Source organism: Aethalodelphis obliquidens, unplaced genomic scaffold (genome assembly GCF_003676395.1).
Source record: "Aethalodelphis obliquidens isolate GAN/ISIS:26980383/991018 unplaced genomic scaffold, ASM367639v1 scaffold7, whole genome shotgun sequence".
NCBI classification, from domain to species: domain Eukaryota; kingdom Metazoa; phylum Chordata; class Mammalia; order Artiodactyla; family Delphinidae; genus Aethalodelphis; species Aethalodelphis obliquidens.
Window position 1 is genome coordinate 56,698,652 of NW_020837951.1, and position 27,656 is coordinate 56,726,307.

General features: G+C 39.3%; 1 protein-coding gene across 3 annotated transcripts in view; it reads left to right on the plus strand.

The window, feature by feature from the left end:
- KDM4C (lysine demethylase 4C) overlaps nt 1-27,656 on the plus strand; it is a 400,366-nt gene that overhangs the window by 211,656 nt on the left and 161,054 nt on the right. For 2 of the 3 annotated variants that reach the window (XM_027105850.1, XM_027105852.1), the window contains exons 10-12: nt 2,454-2,692; nt 5,086-5,399; nt 9,092-9,200. In XM_027105850.1, coding sequence (XP_026961651.1) covers nt 2,454-2,692; nt 5,086-5,399; nt 9,092-9,200 — 662 coding nt within the window. The remainder of the gene's footprint in view (nt 1-2,453; nt 2,693-5,085; nt 5,400-9,091; nt 9,201-27,656) is intronic. The other variant, XM_027105851.1, reaches the window with a different exon arrangement.

The following is a 27,656-nucleotide window of genomic DNA, read 5'->3' on the forward strand; positions in this document are numbered from 1 at the left end:
TATACACACTTGGCTTTATTCTTTCACAAGATGTAAATCAGAGCATGTGGTGTTTCTGTAATGTGGTTGTCCCTGTGTACTTTAATCTACATTCCATTTTTGTGGCCAGTGCCATTTCAAAAGCCTTTAGGCCTGTTGTGGTCATCTTGCTGTCTTAAAACACATTAAATAGGGTGTGTGTTATGTTGCTCAGGTCCTCAGGCAACCTTTTTAGACTTTTATATTTTCCAGGTTTATATTACATTTTTACTCTCCAGTATTACTCATTGTTTTTCTTGCAGATTGTAAAAGTAATATTTGTGCATTGGAGAAAATTTGTAAAATAAGGAAAAGAATAATGAAGGAGTCCCAAATCACCCATAACCTCACAATCCAGAGATAACCAGTGTTAACATTTTGTATATATCCTTTACATATATATTTTTATTTATTATATAATATTATATACATTTCCAAAATTGGGGCCATGCTCTTATTAATAATTTGATGACCAGTTTTATATTTTTTCATGTAACTGAATGATTTGCTACAACGTAATTTCTAATGCCTGCATGTATTTAATCTCCTGTATTTGGACCTGTAGCTTGTTTCTAGTTTTTTGCTACTAACCAAAATAACACTGCAATTTTAAGTCTTTGTCCACACTTCTGTTGCCTATTTTCTGACTCTCTCTCTCTCTTCCCCCCCCCACCCCCCCTGACAATTTACTTTCTGCTATTTTAGAATGCTAGTGAGTGGAGGAACCTTAAGAACATGGAGTGAAACCAGCATTTTGTAAGAGATATACTTGACGCACAGAATTAGTTAGTAGCAGAATTAAAACCCAGGTGTTCTTAGTTCACCCTATAGTCTACAGCAGGAATTTTCAAACTTTTAGTTTTCAAAGCAATTTAATAGGTTAGGAACAACATTTTAAAATTAGGAAGTAAAAGAGAATAAAATGCATTGTAGTTCTTCCCATGAGGTAAGGGTAAGTATTAATTCATGACATGTGTATGTGTGTATTGTGTCATCATCTGAAATGTATAACTTACTGTGGGTTGCATTCAGAAGAGTTTGGGAAACACCGACTTAGAGAGTCACTGTGTTTTGTAAATGTGCGAATCCGCATTGCCAAAAAAGTTCACTGTGGAAGGAGGGGCAGTAGTCAGTCTTGAGTTCAGTAGCCAATGGCACATCTTGAGAATTGTTCTTTAATGGACAGAAAACACAGTACTCCAATTAGGTGTATGATGTGGTCTCTTAGTTACTAACCACAGTGGTCCTTGTGGGTTGACATTGAATATAGATCTATGACATTGAACAGATTCGAAGTGCCTTTCAGTAGGTTAAAATAATCAATGGTCTTCACTCACCCAGTTAGAAAGCCTAATGTTAAGGGGCTTGTTTATTATGCTCACCTTTGTGGTTTGATCATCGAGTTTGCTGATCTCCCTTAAGTAATATGCTATATCTAGGACAATCTAATGAAGGGAATGATTCACTGAAGTCTCAAAGAGATGTCAGCCATCCTATTGTAAGTGTACTGTGCTATTCATAATGTAGAGATATTCCACATAGGCCACTGCATGGGTTCTCAATAAAGTGATGATGATACCAATACTGTTACTTCCAGCAGCAGCCAAAGCTAATTTACGTAGGTTATCCCTGGCTACCCCCTTTATCTTATCTGTGACTTCCTATAGAAAAACACTAATGTGTTTTCTTGTGTGTGTGTACTCTGAAGTACACGTCGTTTTGATTTCAGTTGTAATTCTTCTTAAATGAAAGTGTTAGAAATGTGTCATATACAAAAGGCATCTGCAACAAAGCTCTCAAGTGACTTGCTGGAAAATACTAGAAGAGGAAAACTTTAAAAATGGCGTCCACTCTGAAAATAAATAATACATTGATATAAGATGTTAAATACATATGGTTTGCCTTCCTCCTCTCTTAATTCCTTTAGCTAATGATAATTGGCATTTAACCTTAATGCTTTTCATGCATATTTCAGAATTGTACGAAACTCAGGGAAATATAGCCACCAGTTTACCTTGGAATGTAAATAATCTACTCAAATTTTAACAACAGCTTTATGGAATCTCCTCATTTCCTTTTTCTTTCTTCATTATCTAAATAATATTTTCTTTTATCCTTATGTCATCATTTTTCGCTTTAATATTGTTATAAAATTTTAAGTGATTTTCCAATAATGTTTAATAATCAGTAATATTTAATAATCAATAATGTTTAACAATTTAGAGTTGTTTTAGTTTTTAGTAAATTGTTATTAAAACTGTGCTTAACATTTCAATTTGATCTATTCCTCGTGAAGATTATCTTTGTATAATGTGATTAAAAACTAATCAGTTTTCTCTTCTCTTTTTTCATTAAGTGAAAATAATATTTGTATATATGTTTTTTCCTGTCCATTGGAAATATTGTGTTCTGACTATAGCTTCTTTTGTTAAAAGCTTCCAGTGCACTAGTTCTCACTCTAAGAGGCCTAAGAATGAGGAAGATGAGGAAGTGTTAGCTGCAGTTGATGGGGCAGAGGGCCCCACTCCTGACCCAGACCCAGATGAGCTCAAGGACAGTGAAAAGCCAGAAGCAGCAGTGAAACTAGCAAACACAGAAGCACCTTCAGAGGAAGAGGCCTCTGCTAGCAGGATGCAGCTGGATCACAATTTATCAGATAATATCAGATTCGCAGGTGAGAAACTAGCTGATTATGTTTCACATATTAGTAGTAGGTGATTATTGATCTGCCTTAAATCTGTGTTTACTAGGGCAGATATGTTACTTTTCCACGTAGCTTAACCAATAAGCTATCTAAAACTATGTGGTAACTCAATCAAAAGGCCAAGGGAGTGTTATGAAAATCAGAAGCACCACTGCTACGGGTAATGGAATTTTGAGGCAAGCAACCAGCAGTGCCTATTTCGTTTAATAAAAAAGAAGATTCTAAAATGAAAAAAATTTACTTTTAGTGCAACTCAATTTATAATATACAATACATTTTTTGGAAAGCCTCTCTCGAATTCACATGGAATAGAGAAAACCAATTATAGATAATTCTTTGCAGATTCTTAGCTTCGACTTAATTTTAGGAAGAAAATAAAGATTAAGGTTTTACAGAAGAACAGCAAACATCATTCAGTCCTGTGAAATGTGTATATAGTCCCCTGGCTGTTTCTCTGCGCCAAAGCCATCATCTGTAAATCTCAACTGCTTTGCTTTTCCCCGCTTTTATAGCATATTTCTCTGAAACTGTTTTAATGCTTTGCTTCTTTAATAGTTGTTGGAGATTTTGTCCTTTTCCTAATCGAGCTTGTTGGTAATTCCTGTCACTCTCTCATAACCCTCATCTATTGTATCCTTCAACTGTGGGACTCTCCCCAATCCAGCCACCCCCTTGCTTCCTCTTTGTTCAAGGCACGTTATCTCTTGTCTGGACTGTTGCAGAAATTACTTCCTTCCTGTCTTGCCTGTGTCCACTCTAGTCACCCCTACTAGTCAGTTCTCCATATGGCAGTCATAGTGATCCATTTAAAAGACGTGGTTTGTTTTGTCCCTCCCATCTTCTTGCTCTTATTGCACTCAGAGTAAAAGAAAAAGTCCTGATCATTGTCCTAGTTAATCGGATCCTTGGCTGCGTCTCTATTCTTACTACCTTTTGCTCTTGAAATATCTATGTTATTAGAGTTTAAATCATAGACATTTTTTTCACTGAGTTTATATTTAATTGGAGAGCTAGACAAATAAATATATAATTCCTATCTAGTGTGCTGAGTGCCACTAGTAGCGATGGCATAGGGTGTTCCTGGAATACCAAGGAAAGACCTGAAATAGACAGGAGGCTGGACTGGCAGGGTTTCTTGGAGTAAGTGATATCTGAATTGACTTGTGATGAACACATGGAAAATAGAAAGTAAAGAAGGTAGGGAAGGGAATAGCAAGCAGTACAGAGAACAGTTATGCAGTGCTTACGGATATTTCTTTATAGTCTCTCGCCGTAGTTTTTTTTTGTTGTTGTTGTTTTTAATCACACCAGGTTAAATTAACTACTTTACAAATTACTGGGTAGTTTAAGCTAAGGGTACCCAGGTTTATTATTTGTGTCACTGCCTGGTCTCTTGCATTTGGACTTCCAGGTTTTGAGACCTGGCAGAGCATCTAATAGAGGACTTGGCTAGTGCAGCATCCGAGCTACTGTGTGATAGGTGAAATGATGCTTGTGTGTGTGCACGTGTGCGTGTATGTGTAAGGAAGGGAGGAGGGTGAATAGAGATGGCTGTAGGAGAGAAGTGCATGTGATATTCTTCTCCTTTCATATGCTGTCATTGTATGATGCAGGATTAGTGTAGGAAATAATTTTTATTCGATCTCACAGTTTTACATGTGGTTTTTCTTTTTTAATATAAATTTATTTTTGGCTGCGTTGGGTCTTCGTTGCTGCGCATGGGTTTTCTCTAGTTGCGGCGAGCGGGGGCTACTCTTTGTTGCGGTGCACGGGCTTCTCATTGCGGTGGCTTCTCTTGTTGTGGAGCCACGGGCTCTAGGCGTGCAGGCTTCAGTAGTTGTGGCTTGTGGGCTCTAGAGCGCAGGCTCAGCAGTTGTGGCTCACAGGCTTAGTTGCTCCATGGCATGTGGGATCTTCCCAGACCAGGGCTCGAACCCGTGTCCCCTGCATTGGCAGGCGGATTCTTAACCACTGCGCCACCAGGGACTTCCCTACCTGTGTTCTTGAGATACATCCTCTGAGCTGGAATGTTTCGTCAGTAGCATATATTGGAATTAAGTTCTTATTTTTAGAAAGATCTCAACTTGCTATTGCTTGGGTAATTATTGTTATTGCCCTGGCTTTTGACATTGGTCTGCAGTGGAACCTCTTTTTAAATCCCTTATTTTGTCAGTAAGTATATTATTTTGCCACCTTAACAATTACGAAGGCTGCATGGTGCTTTGGTGACCTTTCCCACTCAGGTCTTTAGTGGAAATTTAGAGGGAAAGTTTGATGGTAGAAATTTAGTTGAGAATAGTTCAACAGTTCTCAGCAATAACACAGTGTAAGATTTATTAACAGTCTTTTGTTTTACTCCTCAGGAAACGTCTGCCTAAGCACATCTGTGGCAGAGAAAATCAAAACTGAGGCTGACCAAACCTGTGCCACAATTCCGCCTTCAAATCCCAGTGATGCTGACGATTCCATGTCTAGTGGCCATGTTATGTCTAAGGAATCAGAGCCACCCAAGCTTCCATGGCCAAAGTCACCTGAGTCGTGCTCCTCTGTGGTGGAGAGTAACAGTGCTTTGACAGAGGGAGAAGAGAGTGATGTGGAGAGCCATGGGGTAGGCCTTGAACCTGGGGAAGTCCCAGAGGTCCCCAGTGGAGAGAGAAATGGCTTCAAAGTCCCCAGTGTATGTGGCAGTGTCAATTTTTACCATATTTATTATGTTGTCAAGGCACTTTCTGCAAACAGAATGCTGTGCATCAAAATCTTGCTTTAGGGCAGAAATAACATTTCACATTTATGGGTCTTAATCATATTTCTTTCAATGACCGGGAGGTAAGCCTTCTGTGAGGTCTGGCTCACATGGTAATAATTCAGAGAACATGAAACTTTTGGCCACATATTGGAGCTTAATTTTCTTACTTAAAATTTTTTTCTAACACTAAACTCTTTATTTTGAGATAATTGTAGATTTACATGCAGTGGTAAGAAATAGTATAACAAGGTCTTATGTATCCCTTTTGCCCCAATAGTGTTTTCTTTTTTTTTTTTTTTCCAATAGTGTCTTCTTGGAAAACTATAGTAGAATATCACCATGATACTGACATTGATGCAGTCAAGATACAGAGCGGTTCTGTCACCTCCAATAGTAGCCAGGCTGGAAATAATTTCAGCTGCAGGGCTCTGGCCTCCTTCGGCCAATGCTTAATACCTCTGGGTTGCAGGCTTCCCATAGCCTCTATTTTAAGATTAAGGCTCATCTGGTCATACTTTTCCCTGACTCTTTCCTCATGGACTCTGAATCTAGGACCAGGCTGACCCTTCTGGTCCTGCCCACCATGGGAACCAGGCCTTTGCCTCTTGGAAAACTCAAGATCCCTCTTGATTTCCAGCCTCCCCATTCTAACCCTTTGCATAGGGCCTCCCTGTTTCTCATATGTTCTTGTACGATGTTAATATCATATGCTCTCAGCGTAAACTTTCACTGTAACTTTAAGATTGTGAGTGTATCAGCCAAGCTACGACTGCATGTAGTGATTGTCATAATTTGGTAACCTCTTTTGACCTGCACAACTTGATAAAGGAGTTCAAGTGGATGAGTAAGGGAAGCCTCAAATGTTGGAGCTGATAAATTGTGCCGGCCACTGAACAGACCCACTTCCGGACTGCTCCTGGTCATTTCAACTCATCACAGGCCTTTTGGAGCTTTAGTAGCAAGGGAGAGTAAATAAAGACATCAACTTGGAATACTCTGTTCATAAGTAATTTTAAAATGTCCAATAAAATATAGATGATTTCCTAATTTCACCCAATAACTTTTATCATTTTTATGCATGATTGTCCTACTGAACTATAAAATATTTCTCAGAAGTATCTGAGAAATAGAAAAATATGATCTAATTTATTTGAAAAGGTTGCTGAGCAATTTGAAAATAGTATTCACATACCAGTAAATAAAATTTACAACTTAATTTCACATAGCGATTGTAGCTGGATAGATATTGGGATTCTAGTATGGTGAATAAGTCACATGCCTGTTTATATTTGGTCAGCTTCTTTAAACTAGAATGGAACAGAAAGTAAGTTTTCTGTTTCCTTGCTTTCAATGGAGGCAGTTGGATTCTCAGTGCCGTTAACCTTCATCTTTATCATTTCTCTGAACAAAGCCTGACTGCCTAGGAAAGCAAGTGCTGCTGTTGAGGGCTGAGGGACTTGGTTTGCTCTCATCAGAAACGGCTGTGTGGTATTCTTTTCTCATAGCATGGTGTCAGACAGTCCTTCTAAGTAATACAGAGCCATTTCATTTTTGTGTAGTGTGACCAGTGTTTCTTAGTATTAAGCGTGATGCTACGTGTATGCTGGTAGCAGTCAGCTTTAGTCAACCTTCTCAAGAAACATTGCGTTATTTTTTAAACAGTGTCTGTCTATCTGTAACTGGACTCCATGCTTTTCCTGGAATAAATCAAATGTGTTCAAACCTTACCTGCTATTCCTGCTGTCCAAAATACTCCTCCCCTAGAGAGCTAAATGGACCGCTTCCTCATTGCACTCAAGGCTCCACTCAAATGTCTTCTTGTCAGAAAGGGCTTCTCTGATGACCCCATATAAAATAGCCTTCTCCCCATCTCTTTCCATTCTTTGTCATGCTTTATTGTTTTATTACTATTGCTTCATAGTACTTCATAAATATTTATTTTCTACTTGTTTTTTGTCTGTGCTCCCCCCACCCCCACCCCCAATCTATATTGCACTCTTTGGAAGCAGGGACCTTCTGTAGCTCACTCTTAGAACAGTGTGGCATGTAGTAAGGGTTTAGTAAATATTTGTTACTGTTGACTAAGTTATAATTCCTCACATTAATTTTTAGCTGTTATAAACTACAGGTAAATCTCACCCTGTATTATACTTTGTGATCCCAGCTTTGATTAGAATGCTCTCACACATTTTCTCATAATTCTGTTTTGGTGTCAGATGTCAGCATAGTTTCTCTCCCTCTGGGCCCTGCTTCTTCAGCTTACTGGGAAATTCCTGAGACTCCTTTCTTTTGCAGTCAAATGTTGATGCAAACCCACTAGTTTCGAACTCTTTCTCTAACCACACCCCTGCCTTTTTTGGGGGGTTGCTGCATGGGCAAGAAAGCTTGGAAGTAGTTTCTGCCTGGAAGATGTCAGGATGCACAGGACTTTTTCCTTTACCTTTGAAAGGAGAATGTAGTCTGGGCAGCTCAGACAGAAGATTTTACGTAAAATTTAAGTGGTTTCAAGATGACAGTAATGTGCCATATTAAACAACAGCAACAACTTTTGATTTCCTGTTTGATCCTCAGAGAAGTGGCGATTCATTTTTGAATGGAAGGAGGAGTACAGGCTCACCTTGGCAGTACTTCCTCCTGTGTGAGGATAGAAAGCAAAATAACCTGCCACATAGTCACACATGACCAAATGCCATGGTCCTGTTTTGTTATGAATATATAATCCTAAATTTAAATTAGTTTTTAAAATTAGTTTTAAACTTTTGAAAACTAGCTAACTGCTGAGTTTATTGTAGGTTTGAGAAGCATACCCTGCACTACAGATAGTGTTTTTGTGTTTTTTTTTTTAAATATTTAGGTATCTATTTCGGCTGTACCTGTCTTAGTTGCAGCATGCGGGATCTTCATTGTGGCATGAGGACTCCTTAGTTGCAGCATGCAGGATCCAGTTCCCCAACCAGGGATTGAACCTGGGCCCCCTGCATTGGGAGTGCAGAGTCTTACCCACTGCACAACCAGGGAAGTCCCCAGATAGTGTTTTTGTTTTTGTTTTTTTAAATTTGTATTTTGTTTTTGGCTGTGTTGGGTCTTCATTGCTGCGCGCAGACTTTCTCTCATTGCTGCGTTGTGGCGAGTGAGGGCTACTCTTCGTTGCGGTGCATGGGCTTCTCACTGCTGTGGCTTCTCTTGCTGCGGAGCACAGGCTCTAGGCACGTGAGCTTCAGTAGGTGCAGCATGCAGACTCAGTAGTTGTGGCTCACGGGCTTAGTTGCTCTGTGGCATGTGGGATCTTCCCGGACCAGGGCTCGAACCCGTGTCCCCTGCACTGGTAGGCCGATTCTTACCCACTGTGCCACCAGGGAAGTCCCTCCAGATATTATTTTAATATGAAGTGGAAGAATAGTTAACTGACTTCCCTGTCAGTAAAATTATTAATAGAATGGGTTCCTATTTCTTTTGACTTGTAGGTTTAAATTTCTTTAACGAAGTGTTAATCCCTCAGCAGGTGAATAAGTGTAAGAGTTCTTCATAATTAACTTGTTGTAAATCATCATAACCATAGTTTTTTGTTTTAAAACAAGTCTTTAACGGTGGCTGTTTCTCCCCCATTTGTGTTCTGTAACCAGAGAATAGAAGGAGAAACCAAAACTGCTAAAAGTTGGCGCCATCCACTTAGTAAGCCTCCAGCAAGATCCCCAATGACTCTGGTGAAACAGCAGGCAACGAGTGATGAAGGTGAGCTTGTGTTGTTTTCCAGTATTTATTCCGTATAGACTGTATAATACTCAGAAGTTATTCTGTCAGTTTGTTGTAACAAACTTTTCTAAAAAATGGCCTGGTAGAGAAGAAATCTCACCAAGTGGCAAATATATACACCATAAGGAGACCATAAGTAATACATAATTTATTTGGAATTTATATTTTAGGGATACATCCTTGCTTCACATAATCTAGCCATGTTAAAGTCTTCCTTTTTTTATATGATGGGGTAAATTGGTCATTTCTGACATTTGCCTTGAGACCCTCCAGAAGGAGCTGACAATCATTTTTCTCAAGGTATCAAATTACGGAAATAACATGCTTTGTGTTTCTTTGCATTGCCTTTGTTTTTAACTTGAATCCTTTAAATTTATTAACACCATCTGAGTACGAAACTAGATGCAGTACTTCTATATCCTGTTACACCTGGTGTGTCATGAAACATCCTTTCTCATTAACTAGATTTTACTGATGTGGCTTGGTGTGAAGTAGTTTTATTTACAACCAGTTACTATTCCTAGATGTTAACATTTGTCTGTTTGTCTTACCTAGTTGCCCCTTTTACCTCTCTTTTTCCAAAAATGTTTTTTTGTTGTCTTCAATCATACCTCTGACCAGCTGTTTCTTCCTTACAAGTATCTCATAGCATCATAAGGGTCTGTTTTTTTTCCATCTCTAAAAGGATCAGTTCAAGCAGGTTTTCTGTAAAAAGCCCTTCTTTGAGGTGTTCTCATTTCCTGGTGGAAATTGTTAATCAAGTCTGTGAGGATGCTGTCAAGGGAATAACTTGAATCTTGGGTTCAGGCTTCCATTTAGTTTAAATCCAGTTTATCAGAGTACACATCTTTAGCAGATTTTTTTTAACTTTTATTCACTGTCTTCTTTTATGCCGCATGTTTAGTTAGAAAAAGAGATCCTCAGTGTAGGGATCAGATAATGATAGTAGCAGTCTCTGTAATGCCAATTCAAGGTAGAATTCTGCCTTGAGTAATAAAAGTAATGAAACATATTTGCCTTTATTTCCATATATCATCATGTTCAATTTTTCTTTCTCCAACTTTATCATATGCAGCACAAACCGTTTTCCCCTTAGTGCCAAGATAAAGGACTGTTCTGTATAAAGTAATTAATACTTAATTTACATTACTTATGGATTTTCATTACCCTTCCCCATCATAGCCTCTCACAGCATAGCTTCTTGGAAGGGAATGGGCTATCCTAACACATAAGGAAAACTGCCTTCTCCTATGTCATTATCTTCCTAGGAAGTTTATTTCCATGTGAATCATCGTAAATTGGCCCAGAGTTTCTCCATGGAGAGAAGTTCTGATTTCGATCAGTATAGCTTGCCAAATTTCTAAATGGATTGGTTTAACGAAGACATCTCCAAAGTCTGAGGTTAAATATCCTGCTGAAACACTGGTGATTGTAGCTTTTGCAGCAGTCTCACCCTCTATCTTAATATATTAAGGACTGCTGCGGTCCTCTGGGGATTTTTGAGAATTGAGAGGAAAAATCAGAGAATTACAGTGATGGCTAAAGATTTTTACAGACTTCCAAACAAAGAGTGGATAATATTCCATGTCCTGGAGCAAATTACTTATTTATTGGGCATTGAATGTCTTTACCTCAGCCTTCTCCCTCTGTGTCTTGTACATCTAAAAGTGAATGAAAATCATCATTATTATGATTATAATTATGTCATTATTAGACGTCATTATTAGAAAGTGACGAAGAGTGGGATTAGTGCTCATTGGGAGCACACAACTCCAAATCTAGCGTCTTTTGGGAATTTCCTACCATAACTACTGGGCTCCTTTTGCACTCCTCTTATAGAAGTAATTGTGTATACAGGACAGGATTGGAGCATCTGAGAAATTGCATCTCTAAACAGCAGTGTCCCTTGTTGGTGAATGAGCATTTCTCTATTCAAGCTGGCATTTGACTCCCTAACAGAAAAGCAGCAGAGGGGAAAGATATTGATCCAGCACCTCTGGGAGCTTATGTGGGAGATAAGAGTTACCTCTAAGCTGCTCTTCTCAAAGGACAGTGCAGTGGCTCTTTGATACTCAAGTGGCCTGAAACTGTAGAGATCATTCTAATTGGTGGCAGATCCAGTAATTACAGGATCAGCAAGGATTTCCTGACTCTTAGCCTGTTCTTTCCTGGAAGATTTTCCATACTTAGCAGAAAAACACGAGGGTCTACAGTGGTGGAGCAGAGTGGGGAGATACCTAAGAAATGAATTGATGTTTCAGAGTATATAGCATTTTTACATAAAAACTAATATCTAATTCATTCTTTTTAGGAGGATGAAAAACTCTCTCAAATGTATACTACATATTATTATTATAAATTTATTTATTTTTGGCTGTGTTGGGTCTTCATTGCTGCATGCGGGTTTTCTCTAGTTGCGGTGAGCAGGGGCTTCTCATTGCAGTGGCTTCTCTTGTTGTGGAGCACAGGCTCTAGGAACACAGGCTTCAGTTGTTGTGGCATGTGGGCTCAGTAGTTGTGGCACACGGGCTCAGTTGCTCCACGGCATGTAGGATCTTCCCAGACCAGGGCTCGAACCTGTGTCCCCTGAATTGGCAGGTGGATTCTTAACCACTGCACCAACAGGGAAGTCCCTGCATATTCATTATTTGTAGTTTAAAAGAAATTACTAATCTGTCTCTGGTTTTCTTTTAACTGAAGTGTTTTTCAGTTCCCTTTTCCCTTAAGTCAGGCAGCTGCACTGCCTGATCAAGGTGATCCTGAAGCATGGATTAATATTCTGTATATTTTTCTGTTTTTGAAGCTAATTATACAATGTTGAATTGAAACAGACTTGAAAGAGAAGTGCTTGGGTGGGTCGTTTTAGTTTTGAAACATTCTGGATATGTATCCATTCTCCTCTTGTGATGTGTCACTATAACAGCATGTTCCCCTTCTCCGATTTCAGACCTTTGTGATTGAGTGTCTGTAAGGAAAGGGGTGTGTATGCAGCACGGGTGAGCCAGGGAGGCTCTGAGAATAACAACTTGCCTGGCCTCAGAAGGCCCTGAGTGTGAGAGGATGGACCCTGGCCGGGCGGGAAGCTCAGAAATCCGCCATAGTAATTCTTTTTTTTTTTTTTTTTTTTTTTCTGCGGTACGCGGGCCTCTCACTGTTGTGGCCTCTCCCGTTGCGGAGCACAGGCTCCGGACGCGCAGGCTCAGCGGCCATGGCTCACGAGCCCAGCCGCTCCGCGGCATGTGGGATCTTCCCGGACCAGGGCATGAACCCGTGTCCCCTGCATCGTCAGGCGGACTCTCAACCACTGCACCACCAGGGAAGCCCAGTAATTCTTTTTCTTTGGTTGCCGAAGATGTCTGCCCAAAGGCTCTCACATATTTCCCTTAATGTTATAGATTCGATTGAGGATAAGTGACTTTAAGGCTGTTCATGATCCAGTACCAGCTTCTCTCTGCAGCTTCATTTCCCTCAACTACCCAACGTGAATCCTCCTTTCCATCCATTCAGACAATTGTTTGTTTTTTCTCCTGAGTATGTCTGCTACTTTATGCTTTCATGCTTTCCCTGTGATGCACCTTTCCATCTTGGGACTCTCACCTACTTCTCACCATTTACCCCTCCTTCCTCTTACTTCTCCTCTACTGTCCTATCCCATCTATACTTAGCTCTAGCATATCACTCGTCATCTTACGCTGTGCTTCAGTATTTTTCTCTGTGTCTGTCTCCTCGCTCTCACTCCTTTTGTCTCCCCACTCCAAGTCCAAGGTCAGTCTGTGGCTTAACTCACCTGTGGATCCAAAAGCAGGAAGTCCTTAGTGATTAATAACCTTGAAATCAGCCATTCAAAAAGATAATGAAATACTTTTTTTTTTTTTTTTTTTGGCGGTACGCGGGCCTCCCACTGTTGTGGCCTCTCCTGTTGCGGATCACAGGCTCTGGACGCACAGGCTCAGCGGCCATGGCTCACGGGCCTAGCCGCTCCGCGGCATGTGGGATCTTCCCGGACCGGGGCACGAACCCGTGTCCCCTGCGTCAACAGGCAGACTCTCAACCACTGTGCCACTAGGGAAGCCCATGAAATACTTTGATATAACGTATGCTGTCATGTTAAAAGGAAAACCAAAATTCTTGTCCAGGAAGTATTCTCTCTGTATATACGTGTATAGAAGAACATATGGTTTTAATTAGCTGTAGATATAATATGTCACCTAACTCAGTTTTGTATCCTGAATGTGTTGGAATCCTCTTTCTACTGTGCCAAATCCTAGAACCTCCTCAAAGTTAATATGAAGCTGACGTGTTGCAGATGTGGCCAGTGCTTTGGAGACCTGAGGGCCCCCAGAGTAACGATTGGGATAGTTGCTTAGCTAGCACCTGGGTGTGTATGTAGGGGTGTGTGTGTGTGTGTATGCACGCGCGCATGTGCGTGCATATGTGTATTTCCTTCCCAGTTTGAAGGCATTCTTATTCAAAAATTTTTCACTAATGTGTGCTTTTTCTGACTAGTTTTCATTGGCAGCAGTTTGTGCTGACACAAACTCAGGACTTTTCCTGAACTGACCTTAGGCTAATAGACATTGTACATTGACATCCATATTCTGAACATGCATTTTATCCATCTCCCTGCCTTGCCCTTTATGGTTCATTGTTTGGTCTTTAACTTCTCCTGCACACATATGTGTGTTTTTTAAAATTGAAGTATAGTTGATTTACAGTGTTTCGGGTGTCATGTATGTGTTTGTTTCCCACCTAAAATTTTTTTTTTTTTACTACATTTGTTTCCGGTATAAATTTTCCAACTTTTCCTACTATTGACTTACAGTATCTTCACTGCTTTTGTACTTACTGTGCACATAACCCCCTTGGTGAAGTGATAAGGTTAATGTTGTTTCTAAAGCACCTGTAAAGGAGAATCCCTGCAAACACACAGGAGACCTCATGAACGTGGCAGTGGCTGACGCAGTGATACTGTACTCAGTGATTCCCGTGGTTGTTGGTGTCAGTTTGAGTTGACATACTAATGCTGTCTGTGGAGTTTTGCTAGAGACTTAGAAAGTTAAGTTGAAAGTTTATAAGAAAATATACAAGATTGTTATCAGGTGATTTTTAGTTCTCTTTTCTTTGCTGATGACTTTTAAAACTTTTTGTAATAAATACATTTCTCTTATATTTGGACAAAAAATATTTTAAAGAGACAGAGTGTGGATGTGATGTACTGGATTACCAGATAATCCTCCAGTTACAAAAGAATCAGAAAAATAATTGATAAATAAAACAATCAACCTTTATACATGCATGGAGAGGCAAAAGTAACATAAAGGGTCTTATTTCTCCACGTCTGTGGTCATGGTCAGCCAGCTGCAGTGCTCCATTAGCTGCATGACCCTCCATGCTTTGGCTCTGTGCTTACCAAGTGAAGACTGTAGCAGCCTCTGCCACTTGGAGCTCTTAGGAGGGTTAAAAGACTATGTGTAAGGCACTCAGAACAGTGTCTGGCACATAATGAATGTTTGTTGTCTGTGTTGTGACATGAGGAGCAGGAAGAGGCTGATAGCTGAGCTCTCGAGAAATGAGGGAAATCCAGAGGGGATTCACGGCGAGATGACATTCAGGTGGGTAGGAGAGAGTGAATGCCGTGCCGTTTGGAGGAAATATGCCGGGACTAGGGTGGAGGCTGGGAAATCAGAGCTAAGGCCTCATAGGATCCCCCAGACTCATAAAGTGGGACTCCTGAAAGCCTAAGCCCTTAGTTAAGGGTGTGCTAGGGAAAAACTAAAGACCAAAATGGACCATAGGCCCAGGCAGAGGCCAAGAGGTCCCGCTGCTGGGTCTCAGCTTGGGTGGGGAAAGAGGATAGGATAAGAGAAAGTCACCCTAACAATTCTTAACCATAGGGCTGCCGTCACATTTATGCCTCTTATTCCAATCAGAAATTTAAAGTAAAAGTGCCTCCAGGGCATCTAGCAGAAGCAATTGGAGAATCTTTTGAACCCACCTGAATAGGAGTTTAGTTGACTAAAAGACAGTAGACGCTGACTGAAGTCCTGACCTTTGTCCCTTACAAGTTTTTCGACTTCTGGCAAGCCTTCTCTCTGGCCTCAGTTTCCTTTTGTGTAAAATGTGAGCCTTGGTTTTGAGTAATTAGGGCTCCTAACCTACAGGTTCATGAATGGATTTTTGACATTTCAAATACCCTGAAATAATGTGGTGATATGTTGAGCTCATCACCCTGGGACCAAATTTTTGCTTGTAACTCTTCAACTATAATTTTATACGGAAAAATTGAAAGATGACATTACCCATCTGTACTGTTTACCCAAGTGCAGAGGTGACGCCACCTACACGTTTGAATATTGACAAGATTCAGATTAAAGCGCTGGTTATGGCTCTGATTTTCTTTAATCTGAACTGTCTTGGATAACTCTTTCTAAATCATCAGTTCAGCAAGTGCAGTACTATAATGAGCTGTTAAGGATCTCTTTGAAATTAAAGACAGCTTAGATCCTGATCCTATCTCTGTAATGTCTGCATGCCTTGAGGGTTACATTAAAAGTGTATTTCAGGCAGTGTTACAGCAATTTATTTTTTGGACAGTCTGTCTATATTAATATTATAATTCATTTAGTAATAGATTAAATATTTAAATATAGAGATGGAAGAGGTGGAAATTGCTACATTAATTACAGATTATTCTTGGAGTTTGGCCATTATGTAACCTATTTAAGCTACATTTTCAGTTATTTTGAAGAATAAAATGTGTACATTTAAGTACATTTAAGCAAGGAAAATCTCAGGAACTCACATCTGACAAAATCTGATTAATTCCTCAATGTTTTTCACACTCATTTTGTGGAAACATTCGTGTTTATAATGCAATTGAGGGCTTCCCTGGTGGTGCAGTGGTTGAGAGTCCGCCTGCCGATGCAGGGGACACGGGTTCATGCCCCGGTCCGGGAGGATCCCACATGCCGCGGAGCGGCTGGGCCCGTGAGCCATGGCTGCTGAGCCTGCGCGTCCGGAGCCTGTGCTCCACAACGGGAGAGGCCACAACAGTGAGAGGCCCCGCGTACCGCAAAGAAAGAAAAAAAAAAAGTTATAATGCAATTGAATGATAAATTGGTGCTAAACATGTTTTCCCAAGACTGATTTCACTTTATTAGAGATTTTTGTTTTCTTCTGGGATTGCCTGATATTTCCTGGGTATTTTCTGAGCTTTACCCTGTGTCATTTGGTAACTGTTAGTTCTGTTGGTACAAAAGCTGGCTTTTGGGCTCTTTGTAATCATCCCTCAAACAAAAGGACATTACTTTGAATTGGCTGTTTTACTTTATCTTTGGCAGACAGATGTTTTGGAGAATTAATGCCCTCCTGCCCCTGGCATGCTGTAACTCCCTCCTTTCTAAGAGCATTGATATAGGTTTGCCAATCTTCATTTTGTAAAAAAATTTTTATTTCAAAGATTTAAGTGGATATATTGACTAAATATAATAGTGATGTCTTTTATTGATTCAGACTTTAAAAATGTTATTCTAAGTATTAGAATAAATTAAAAATTTGTTTTAATACCAAAAACATTTTTGCCAGATGGTAATGGGCACCTGACTCTGTTTCTGGTTAGCAACCTGAGACCTGCCTTCTAGTCTCTCCTTGGCTGTTAATGGCTGTATGGCCTTGGAAAACTAAGTCATGTAACCTTCTAAGGCTTATCATATGTATGATGAAATTGTTGGATTAGTGATCCCAAAGTTTCATTCAGACTCTAAAGGTCTTTAATTCTATCAAAATATAATAGGAAGAAACTATCACAACATTTTAAATCAACTATACTCCCCGCCTCCAAAAAAAATTAAAATAAAATGTAAGGTCCCCAATCCTAATATATATATGTAATAGGAGAGGATACTGTGTAGTCCTCTTGCTTCATGCTAGCCTTTCTTGGAAAAGCAAAATAGTGAAGTATAAGAACGTTCCTCATCAACAGTGTTTCCCCTCTGTAAAAAGTCCTTTTCTCTGCCAGTTTTGAAAAACAAATGCTGTTCTATGATCGTTGCATGTCATGCTCCAAATGTTATTAATTTTTACATAACGATCTCTTCTTTGTTCCATCAATTCTTATTAGCTTGAGGTAATATTATACTTTCATAATAAGCACGGTTATATTTCTGTCTGTTTAAGCAATAAAACAGCAACTTCAGCAGATTACTAAGCAGATTGGCTTGGAATGTTTGTTGATAGGTCACAACCAGTGTTTTCCTGCATTATGTGGACATAAAACATTAGATGTTGTTGGCACTCAGATTTAATGGATATTTTATCTAGCACTTAGCTTTGTAATAAACAGGCGTTCTCAGTTTAGCTTGATTTTTCTGTTAGCAAAGCCCATTGGAGTCCCAAGGGCATTGACCTTTTCTGCAATACAGGGAATAAAAATAAAAAACACCTTGCCCTTATTATGGAGTGGCTTGGTAAGGGTTTGATTGAATTAGACAAAAATGCGCTAGCTTTTTAACTCATGTTACACGGTTGCTTTCTGTAGTTTTCAGAATCAATCTTGAGACTTTTTTTAAAGTGGTTGGCATGAAGTCTTATGATCAGATGTCTATAAGTGCTGAAAGCATTGGGATTGTAAAATGAGAGTCAAGACTTTGATTTATTTGAATTCATGTGTGCCTTGTTTTACTCTTAAAGTCTTGTAGAAAACATCTGAGGAACAGCTTTTGATATTATAATTGTGTGGTTCATTCCATTCCTTAGGAAAATAAATTATTGTATTAGGTTGAAATGTATGAAATTGCTATTTGATTTTCATATATCTTCATGTATTACTTTACATTTCCTTAAACTTGTATACAACCCCTTCTCTCTGGAGACAAGGGTGTCTTACCCTATAGGCCATTGAATTATCCTGTGTTTTGTACTACATTTTAGGCATTTTTAGTTCTATCTTTTGTTTGGCTGTGAAACTATGAATATTGAGAATAAGCATGCAGTTTGCAAAGTTAATGTAGCTTTTAAAATTTAATTTTATAATTACTTTATGGTCTTCATTTTCTTTGTTTTATCTCTGACTATTGAAAACTTAGCTCTGGGCTGGCAGTGTTTTTTGCAGGCAGTGTTTTTGCAGGGTACCATTGTCGTGGATTTTAGGAAAAGACTTTTTACTTCTGGGAGGGATGTTAAGTAATATGTGTAAGGCTCCCAAATAGTGAGTGGTTAGGAAGTGGCTCACTTTATCATCATTTAAATTCGATATAGTATTGTTTTATTCTTTTTTCTGATTCTTAGTTTCCCAGTTTTAGGGAAGTGATGAGGTGACATTTTTTTATACATACCACATGGACCTCTAAATTCTACATTGTTTTACTGTTCATGTTTGGTTTTGTTTTGTTATGGGGAGACATTTTCAAGATTGAAAAGTGTAGGGATTTTTGTTTTGCTAATAAAAAAGTAGAAACCAAAGGAGAAAAGGTTTGTGATGATATATGAACATATTTGAATATTACTCAAATATTTCTATAGTTGTTAAGGTCTTTTCTTGAGGAATCATACTTTATGATGCCTTTAAATGAGTTAGCCGAGGATCTGGGGTAAGACTCTTCTTGGGAGAAAACAGTGAGTACAAAGGTCCCAAAGGAAGGCAGTTAGTGTGGCATGTTTGAAGAACGGCAAGAAGAACCCCTGATGGCTTTGGATGTGGAACAACAGAATGAACGTTTGCTGCCTCGTCCTCTTCTTATTTCCGTACATCCTCTCGTGTAGTCCACACCCTTGTTTCTCTAGTAGTTGTCATTGTGGCTGCTCTGCATGAAGTTCTCTGTCTCCATAGCAGCCGTTTTGTGTGATCTGCCAAGTGACACCTCTGTTAGTTCTTGGGTCAAAGTGTCTAAGGGTCCTGCTGTCCTTTACACAGATGACCAGAGCTGCTTTTAGCTAAGAGGAGCAGTTTTTTTGTTTGTTTGTTTTTTTTGTTTTTGCAGGTAAAGTGCAACATACCAGTTGTTCTTTGCTTGGAGATCTTGTTTTGGCCATTTTAATATAGAGGCTGTTAATGAAATACTTTAAGAAACTGAAGAGTTCTTCCATGGGAAGTTTTGAACTCCTTGAAGGCAAGGGACTGTTGATTTTTGTTTCTTATCTCCAGCATCAGTCATATTGCCCAGTACACAATGAGTTTCATATGCTGTCTTTCACCTATCTTTGATTTGATTCTCAGAATAACTTCCTTTTGGTGCCATGTTGTCAGCTAGTTTTCCAAAGATATGCCAGCTTTTCTTTTTTTAACATCTTTATTGGAGTATAATTGCTTTACAATGGTGTGTTAGTTTCTGCTTTATATCAGAGTGAATCAGCTATACACATACATACATCCCCATATCTCCTCCCTCTTGCATCTCCCTCCCACCCTCCCTATTCCACCCCTCTAGGTGGTCACAGAGCACCGAGCTGATCTCCCTGTGCTATGCAGCTGCTTCCCACTAGCTATCTATCTTACATTTGGTAGTGTATATATGTCCATGCCACTCTCTCACTTTGTCACAGCTTACCCTTCCCCCTCCCCATATCCTCAAGTCCATTCTCTACATCTGCGTCTTTATTCCTGTCCTGCCCCTAGGTTCTTCAGAACCATTTTTTCTTTTTTTAGATTCCATATATATGTGTTAACATACGGTATTTGTTTTTCTCTTTCTGACTTAGAGACTTCTGAGAGACTCTAGGTCCATCCACCTCACTACAAATAACTCAATTTCATTTCTTTTTATGGCTGAGAAATATTCCATTGTATATATGTGCCATGTCTTCTTCATCCATTTATCTGTTGATGGACACTTAGGTTGCTTCCATGTCCTGGCTATTGTAAATAGAGCTGCAATGAACATTGTGGTACATGACTCATTTTGAATTATGGTTTTCTCAGGGTATATGCCCAGTAGTGGGATTGCTGGGTCATATGGTAGTTCTACTTTTAATTTTTTAAGGAACCTCCATACTGTTCTCCATAGTGGCTGTATCAATTTACATTCCCAGCAACAGTGCAAGAGGTTTCCCTTTTCTCCACACGCTCTCCAGCATTTATTGTTTGTAGATTTTTTGATGATGGCCATTCTGACTGGTGTGAGGTGATACCTCATTGTAGTTTTGATTTGCATTTCTCTAATGATTAGTGATGTTGAGCATCCTTTCATGTGTTTGTGGGCAACCTGTATATCTTCTTTGGAGAAATGTCTGGGTAGGTCTTCTGCCCGTTTTTCGATTGGGTTGTTTGTTTTTTTTTTGATATTGAGCTGCATGAGCTGCTTGTAAATTTTGGAGATTAATCCTTTGTCAGTTGCTTCCTTTGCAAATATTTTCTCCCATTCTCATGGTTGTCCTTTCGCCTTGTTTATTTTTCCTTTGCTGTGCAAAAGTTTTTAAGTTTCATTAGGTCCCATTTGTTTATTTTTGTTTTTATTTCCATTTCTCTAGGAGGTGTGTCAAAAAGGATCTTGCTGTGATTTATGTCATAGAAGGGCACATTCTTTTGAACACTTCTGGAAAAGTTATTAATCTTTTTATTATCATAAATATACTCAGTGATGTTTTTGACTGAATGGGAGAATAAAGGCCTTTTTTTTCCCGAAAGGATAAATCTTGAAATATTTTTATATAGGAGATAACTGGGTGTCTGTCTAGATTGGCTCTTTCTGTTCCAACCTGTCTTGTCATGTTAAAAGTTTAGTGTTTAGGGCATACATTTTAAGTAATTTTCTGGATGATCTTTGAAGAGATTTGCTGGAGACCCTACAGGTTATGCTGGAGACCCAGAAGGGAAAGAATTATCATCTGTTGAAGCCCTAGGTCTGTCTTACTAATGAATAGCAGCTGTACGGCTGGTAGCTCGTATACTCATTTGGCAGATGAAGGAATTGAGGTTTAGAATTATAACCAAACATTAAGACCACATAGATTACATGAATGAAACATTGTTTTAATTTATTCTAATAGGTTTGGATCAGAGCTCTACTCTTGTAACCATGCTTACCTCAAAATAGTTGAATAACCATTGTTCTAGGCCGTGGGAAGTCAGGGCTTTTATAACATTTGTTTCCTAATTTATTACTTTAACTGTATAATGTTTGTTATAGATTTAATCTTGTGATCACTTAAACGAATATTTTTAAGTATTACTTTTTAGTTTCACTGTTTACTAGTTGCCCTCTTTAAAAACTTGTATATGCTTTTATATGACGAGCAGTGTAAATTGTTTTATGTAGAAAGTAAAAAAATAAACCCTTAATCATTAAAGTTAACAGTGTACATCTATAATAATCCCTGGGATCACGTCTTAGTGAGGCCCCCACCACGCCTTGGGAAGTGTTATTAATTGAGGGGGAAAGTTGCTCTCTAAACAATGGGGTATGCCTCTAGATTAGTATAAGTAGAAGTCTCAAGAAGGTTCTCTGAACGTCTTAAGATTCTCAAGTGAATGGCAGCAAGCCTGACTTTCTTTTCAGAGCCAGAAAGTTTTCTGAATTCCCTGAGCTCCCACTTTTCTAGGGACCTCCTCCTCCTTCTCTTCATACGCTCTGCAGGATTGACTCTTTCCCCTGCAGTACGCTTGTTGCTGCTCTGGAGTCTCTGGGTCAGCATGGGATGTACTGCTGACTTGCAGACTTTATAGTGATGTATGGACAGGACACATTTCTAGTTGTCCCTTTGAGACTGATCTTTTGAGAAACAGCATTGTTTATGGTCGTGAGGAGAGGGCGGGTCCTACAAGCGAGGGTACTTCTGACAGCAACGGTGTGGCTTACTTTTCCAGGCGCCAACTGGTGTCCTACAGTTTAGTTTCTTTCTGACACTAATGACTCAGCGTTAGCACAGCCCCTGCAGGTTAAGGACTCAGTCCAGTCTCACCAGTTGTCCCCACTTCAGATGCCAATTTCAAGTCCTTACACCTGACCATTGGGCTATAAAGTCTGGGGATTCCCTACAGTTCCTTCCTCAGGTTTGATAATTTGCTAGAATGGTTCAGGGAAGTCAGGAAAACACTTCCTGCATTTACTGGTTTATAACTCAGGAACAGCCAAAAAGAAGGGATGCACAGGGCAAGGTATGAGGTGGGGATAGGTGTGTGAAGAACTTTCATGCCCTTTGCAGGTGCATTACCCTCTCGATCCCAGAACCCTGTCATTTAGGGTTTTTGTGGAGGCCCCGTTGTGGCTACACGATTGATTAAATCACTGTCTATTTGGTGATTGACTCAGTCTCCAACCTCTCTCCCTTCCCCTGACGTCAGAGGTGGGGCTGAAGTGCTAACCCTCTAGTCATGCATTGACTTGGTATTCATGCCTTGGTCTTTCTGGTGACCAGCCCCAATCCTGAAGCTATCTAGGCGCCCCCAGCCACCGGTCATCTCATTAGCTGACAAAAGACACTTTTCAGTTCTGCGATTCCAAGGGTCTTAGAAGCTCTTGTGTCGGGAACTAGGGACTAAGACCAAATATTAATATTTTAACCAGTGATGTTCCTCTCACCCATATCATTCAGGAAATTCCAAGGGTTTTAGAAGTTCTGTGCCAGAAACCAGGAAAAGACCAAATAAATGTTTCTTTTTATGTGACAATATCATAGCGAGTATGATTTAAATAGCAAGCTGGGAGGATCATTTTGGAGAAGTATTTAAAATACATTGGAGGGACCTCCCTGGTGGTCCAGCAGTAAAGAATCTGCCTTCCAATGCAGGGGACGCAGGTTCAATCCCTGATCAGGGAACTAAGATCCCACATGCCGCAGGGCAACTAAGCCCGGGTGCCACAGCTATTGAGCTCACGCTGCAGTGAGAGAACCTGCGTGCTGCAAACTACAGAGCCCACATGCTCTGGAGCCCGCACGCCACAGCTAGAGAGAGAAAACCCACACGCCACAGCTAGAGAGAAGCCCGAGCGCTGCAACGAAGAGACCGAGCGCCACAGCGAAAGATCCTGCATGCTGCAACTAAGACCCGACGCAGCCAAAAAAATAAAGAAGATAAATAAATAAATAAGATAAATAAATATTTAAAATACATTGGAAGGATGGAGGGGAGCTGTAAGCAGGCTGCCTGTGAGGGGCTACTTACTGTGATTTTATCTGCAAGTAATTTTAGAGGCAGAGGTTGTGGTTGACCTCTTAGTACCCAGCTGTCACAAGTATAAATCAAATATTGTGGTTTAACTTTTCTTTCTTCTTGAGCACTCTTAGTGGATTCTATATGCATATCTATTTCTACTACCTTTCTCCAAGAGCTTTTATTTCTGCCAGAAATATTCGGAGTTGGAGGCAAAAGCTTGGTTTCCTAGGTGTAAGTCAGAAAGAATATTTTTAATATTCTGGGATACTGTGTGCATGATCCAGGAGCTTGGTGCTTGGTTTGTAGGCAGGTAGGTTCTACTGATTGTTTTTTAGTGATGTGGCAATTGGAAAATTTTAGAGCAGCCATTGAGGGTGTGCTGGTATGACAGCAGTGTTTTCAGTGGTTTACTTCAGTACGTTTATCCAGGGTCATGTCTGTTTTCCCCGTTCCCCCACCACAGTAGTGCTTGTCAGGGGGCTGGCTGTCCTTCATAGGAGGCCGCTTTAACAAAGGAAACACGTCTCCTCTCATATTTCTGTAAATACAGCAGTCCAGGAGTCTAGATTTCTGCCATGCGGTGAGAGGCTCACCAAGAAAAAAGATAATTAAGTGTCGGCATAGAATTTTTTTTTTTCTTCCCTGCTATAGCTGGCAAACCTTGCAGACCTTGAAGAAATGAGAGAAAAGAAGGCTTTCTTGCAGTATTGACTTGTTTTCTTTTTGCTTAAGCATTACTCGTTGATTGAGGAAAACAGTTTATGAGATTCTTGCTTGACTGTGAGAACACAGTCTACACCAGCTTTATTAACTGTGTTGTTCAACAGTGACTTCGTGATACTAATACTTTTGGGTGAAAGTGCACATGTATAGTCAGTGATTCTCAGTCTTTTCCTCAGGACTGCTTATGCTCATAATCATTTTGAGGACCCCAAAGAGGTTTCATTTCATCTCCTTTCTTTTCATTTCCTTTCTTGAACTCCCTTCCCTTCCCTTCCCTTCCCTTCCTTTCCCTTCCCTTCCCTCCCCTTCCCTTCCCTTCCCTCCCCTCCCCTCCCCTCCCCTCCCCTCCCCTCCCCATTTGCCCCCTTGCCCCTTTGCCCCCTTTTCCTTCCCGTGGATTTACCTTAATGGTACTTACTTGCTGAAAGTTAAAACAGGGAAACATTTAAAGTAACAATCATAAATGCATAAACAGTTACATTTCTTTTCTTGAATTCATCAATTAGTTTTATTTTCTAGGTTAAAAACCCCAAATTACTCTCATCTTTATTCATGTTTTCTATTATTAAAACAGTTATTATTTTTTGTTCTTTTTTAAAAAAAATTTTTTTAATTAAAAAAAATTTTTTATGGAAAGGCATTTTATTTTAAATATAGCAGTGTGTACATGTCAATCCCAAACTCCCAGTCTATCCCTCCCCGCCCCACTTCCCCCCCCACCCACCCCCGTAACCGTAAGTTTGTTCTCTAAGTCTGAGTCTGTTTCTGTTTTGTACTTATTTGCTGAAAGTTAAAATGGAAAAATCTAAAGTAACAATAATAAATGCATAAACAGTTACATTTATTTTTATAAGAAAATAACAGTTTTCCCAAACCATAAAAATAAAGAGAAGAACAGCATTGTTTTACATTTTTTGCAGAGCTCTTTAATATTGGGTTTAATAAAAATTGGATTCTCATGTCTGCTCTGCATTCAGTCTGTTGGACCATGTTGTTCTGGTTGAGGTATATTTGAAGAAAGTCCAGCTTACTAGGGATACATGGTTAGAAGGGGTACAGTATTTTAATAGCCATAAAACTTGACAAATGTGGTTTTTTAAAGATTAGTTGCAACATGAAATCTGAAATCCCATCAGTGAACTTTTTGTTCTCTATTAAGCTAAAAATTCATTGGTCTGTCTTGCACTTTGAGTGGCTCTTATATGCATGCGTGATTTTGTAACGTCATGCACTGGTAAACAAAGATCTGTGTCATACGGGTCTTTTTATATAATATAAAAAAATTACATTTGTTATTTTCACCATCAATTCCATTAGAAATAGCTTTAATTATTGGGAAGCTGTCAAGCTCACAAAAGTGGATACAAATTTTCCAAAGTTCTAATTTTGACTCAGAAGCTTGAATTTCATAATTGTCAACAAATACTGTCCGTAGTTTTTTTGTTAAAACGAAAGCTTTCTTTGTTCACTTCTATTGCTGCCAGATACCCAAGTCTGAATAACCATAGCTTGTCTGTTAGTCATTCGTTCAAGTAAAAATGGTGTTCCATGAAAAAGGCAGCTCATTCAACATGCGATTCAATTAATTGCACATGTGCTTTTCCCAAGACAACCATTGAACTTCGGTGTGCGGCAGAAGTGCTTTATGCATACATCCCATTTTATTGCACATTTAATAAAATTGATACTTTTCTCTTTTTTTTTTTGCTTCATCAAGGCATTGTTAAGAGAACACCCCCCCACCGCCAACTGCAGATTTGAGATAGTCAAGAATATAACGACTGCATTGGCGCCACTGCCTTGATTCAAGCTAAGGCACCAACAGTTTTACCCTTCATTGCTTTTGTCTCACCGTTACAGATGTCAGCAGTGTGACACAGGCAAATAACGTCTTCGTGTTATTATTTTTTCAGTTTATTTTTTTAATTAATTTTTATTATAGTTGCTCTTTCATGTTATTATGAAATTGACCATACAGACCTCATGAAATTGTGTTGTGTGTCTCCTAGAGTACACAGACCTTACTTTGAGAACTGCTGTTACACTATTAGCTCTTCTTTTGTTCTTGTTGAGAATACAGTTGGGAAAGAAGGGAGTTCTATGCGGTAACATTTTCACAGATTTCCCAAACTTTGATGCATTTGCACCAAGGGACCTTTCCTTTGCCTCATTCTCTCTTGATTCTATAGCAAACTGTGGCACTCGGGGTGAGACTCAGAGCTTCTGAATGTTGCTGTGCTGGTATATTAAAAAAAGAGATAATTATAGTAATAAAAACATTGGTATTCATTGAATGCTTACAATGTCCATGTCCTTGTATGGTTTTTTTTTTTGATTTGATATTTGTATATATTATGGAATGATCACCAAAATTAGTCTAGTTAGCATACATCACCACACAGTTACAAATTTTTTTCTTGTGGTGAGAAAAAGATCCACTTTTAAGATCCACTGTGTTAGCAACTTTTAAATATACAATACAGTATTAATCAATCAATCAATTACTAGTTAACTATTACTAGTTAACAATTACTAGTTAATTATTACTGATACTATTGATATCTTAATATTATATAATAGTTAACTTTTTTTAACATCTTTATTGGAGTATAATTGCTTTACAATGGTGTGTTAGTTTCTGCTGTATAACAAAAGTGAATCAGCTATACATGTACATATATCCCCATATCTCCTCCCTCCTTGTATGTTTAATATCTGCCCCTGCTCTCTTCTTTTGTGAAGGTGTTGTGAAAACTAATTTGATATTTAAAAAATCTTTAAAACAGTGTGGTCTATTTTCATTGCCTGACATCTTACAAAATGCATCATATAGGGAAGTAAATATATACCAACGAGATTACAGTGTACCTTTAGAGGTTCATTAGTTAACTATAGTTGAAGAAGAGGAGGAGGAGAGGAAATTCCTAGGCATAGTGATGCCAAATGATCAAAACACTTAGAAGCTATGATGCAAAAGACATTTTCCCTCTTCCGTATATTGGAAGATAGAATTTTTTTCAAAAGTAACTGGATGAAGAAGGTACACTAAAAAGAGACCAGAAACAGGAAAGGTGTTTAGAGGCTGAAAGGGAGGATTTTCATTTGGAATTGTGTGATGATGAGAGTATTTAGATATCCTGAAAGTACTTTGCCCCCCAGAATATTTAAGGCTTGTAGTTTACATGAATATCATGAGTCTGGGAAAGGCAATAGCTAAGGTTAGTCTATTCTTGAACAATGCCATGGTTCAAAGGTAAGCAAGAGCTCTTGGAGATAGAGGAGGGGTGAATAATTTGATGAGATAATTTCAGGAAGACAAAATACTTACCGTCAAGAATGTGCCAATGTTTCTGACTTTTAAAACTAAGTTAAGGGCTTCCCTGGTGGCGCAGTGGTTGAGAGTCCGCCTGCCGATGCAGGGGACATGGGTTCGTGCCCCGGTCCAGGAAGATCCCACATGCCGTGGAGCGGCTAGGCCCGTGAGCCATGGCTGCTGAGCCTGCGCGTCCAGAGCCTGTGCTCCGCAATGGGAGAGGCCACAACAGTGAGAGGCCCGCGTACCGCAAAATAAATAAATAAATAAATAAAAATAAAACTAAGTTAAAATCTGAATAATCATTATC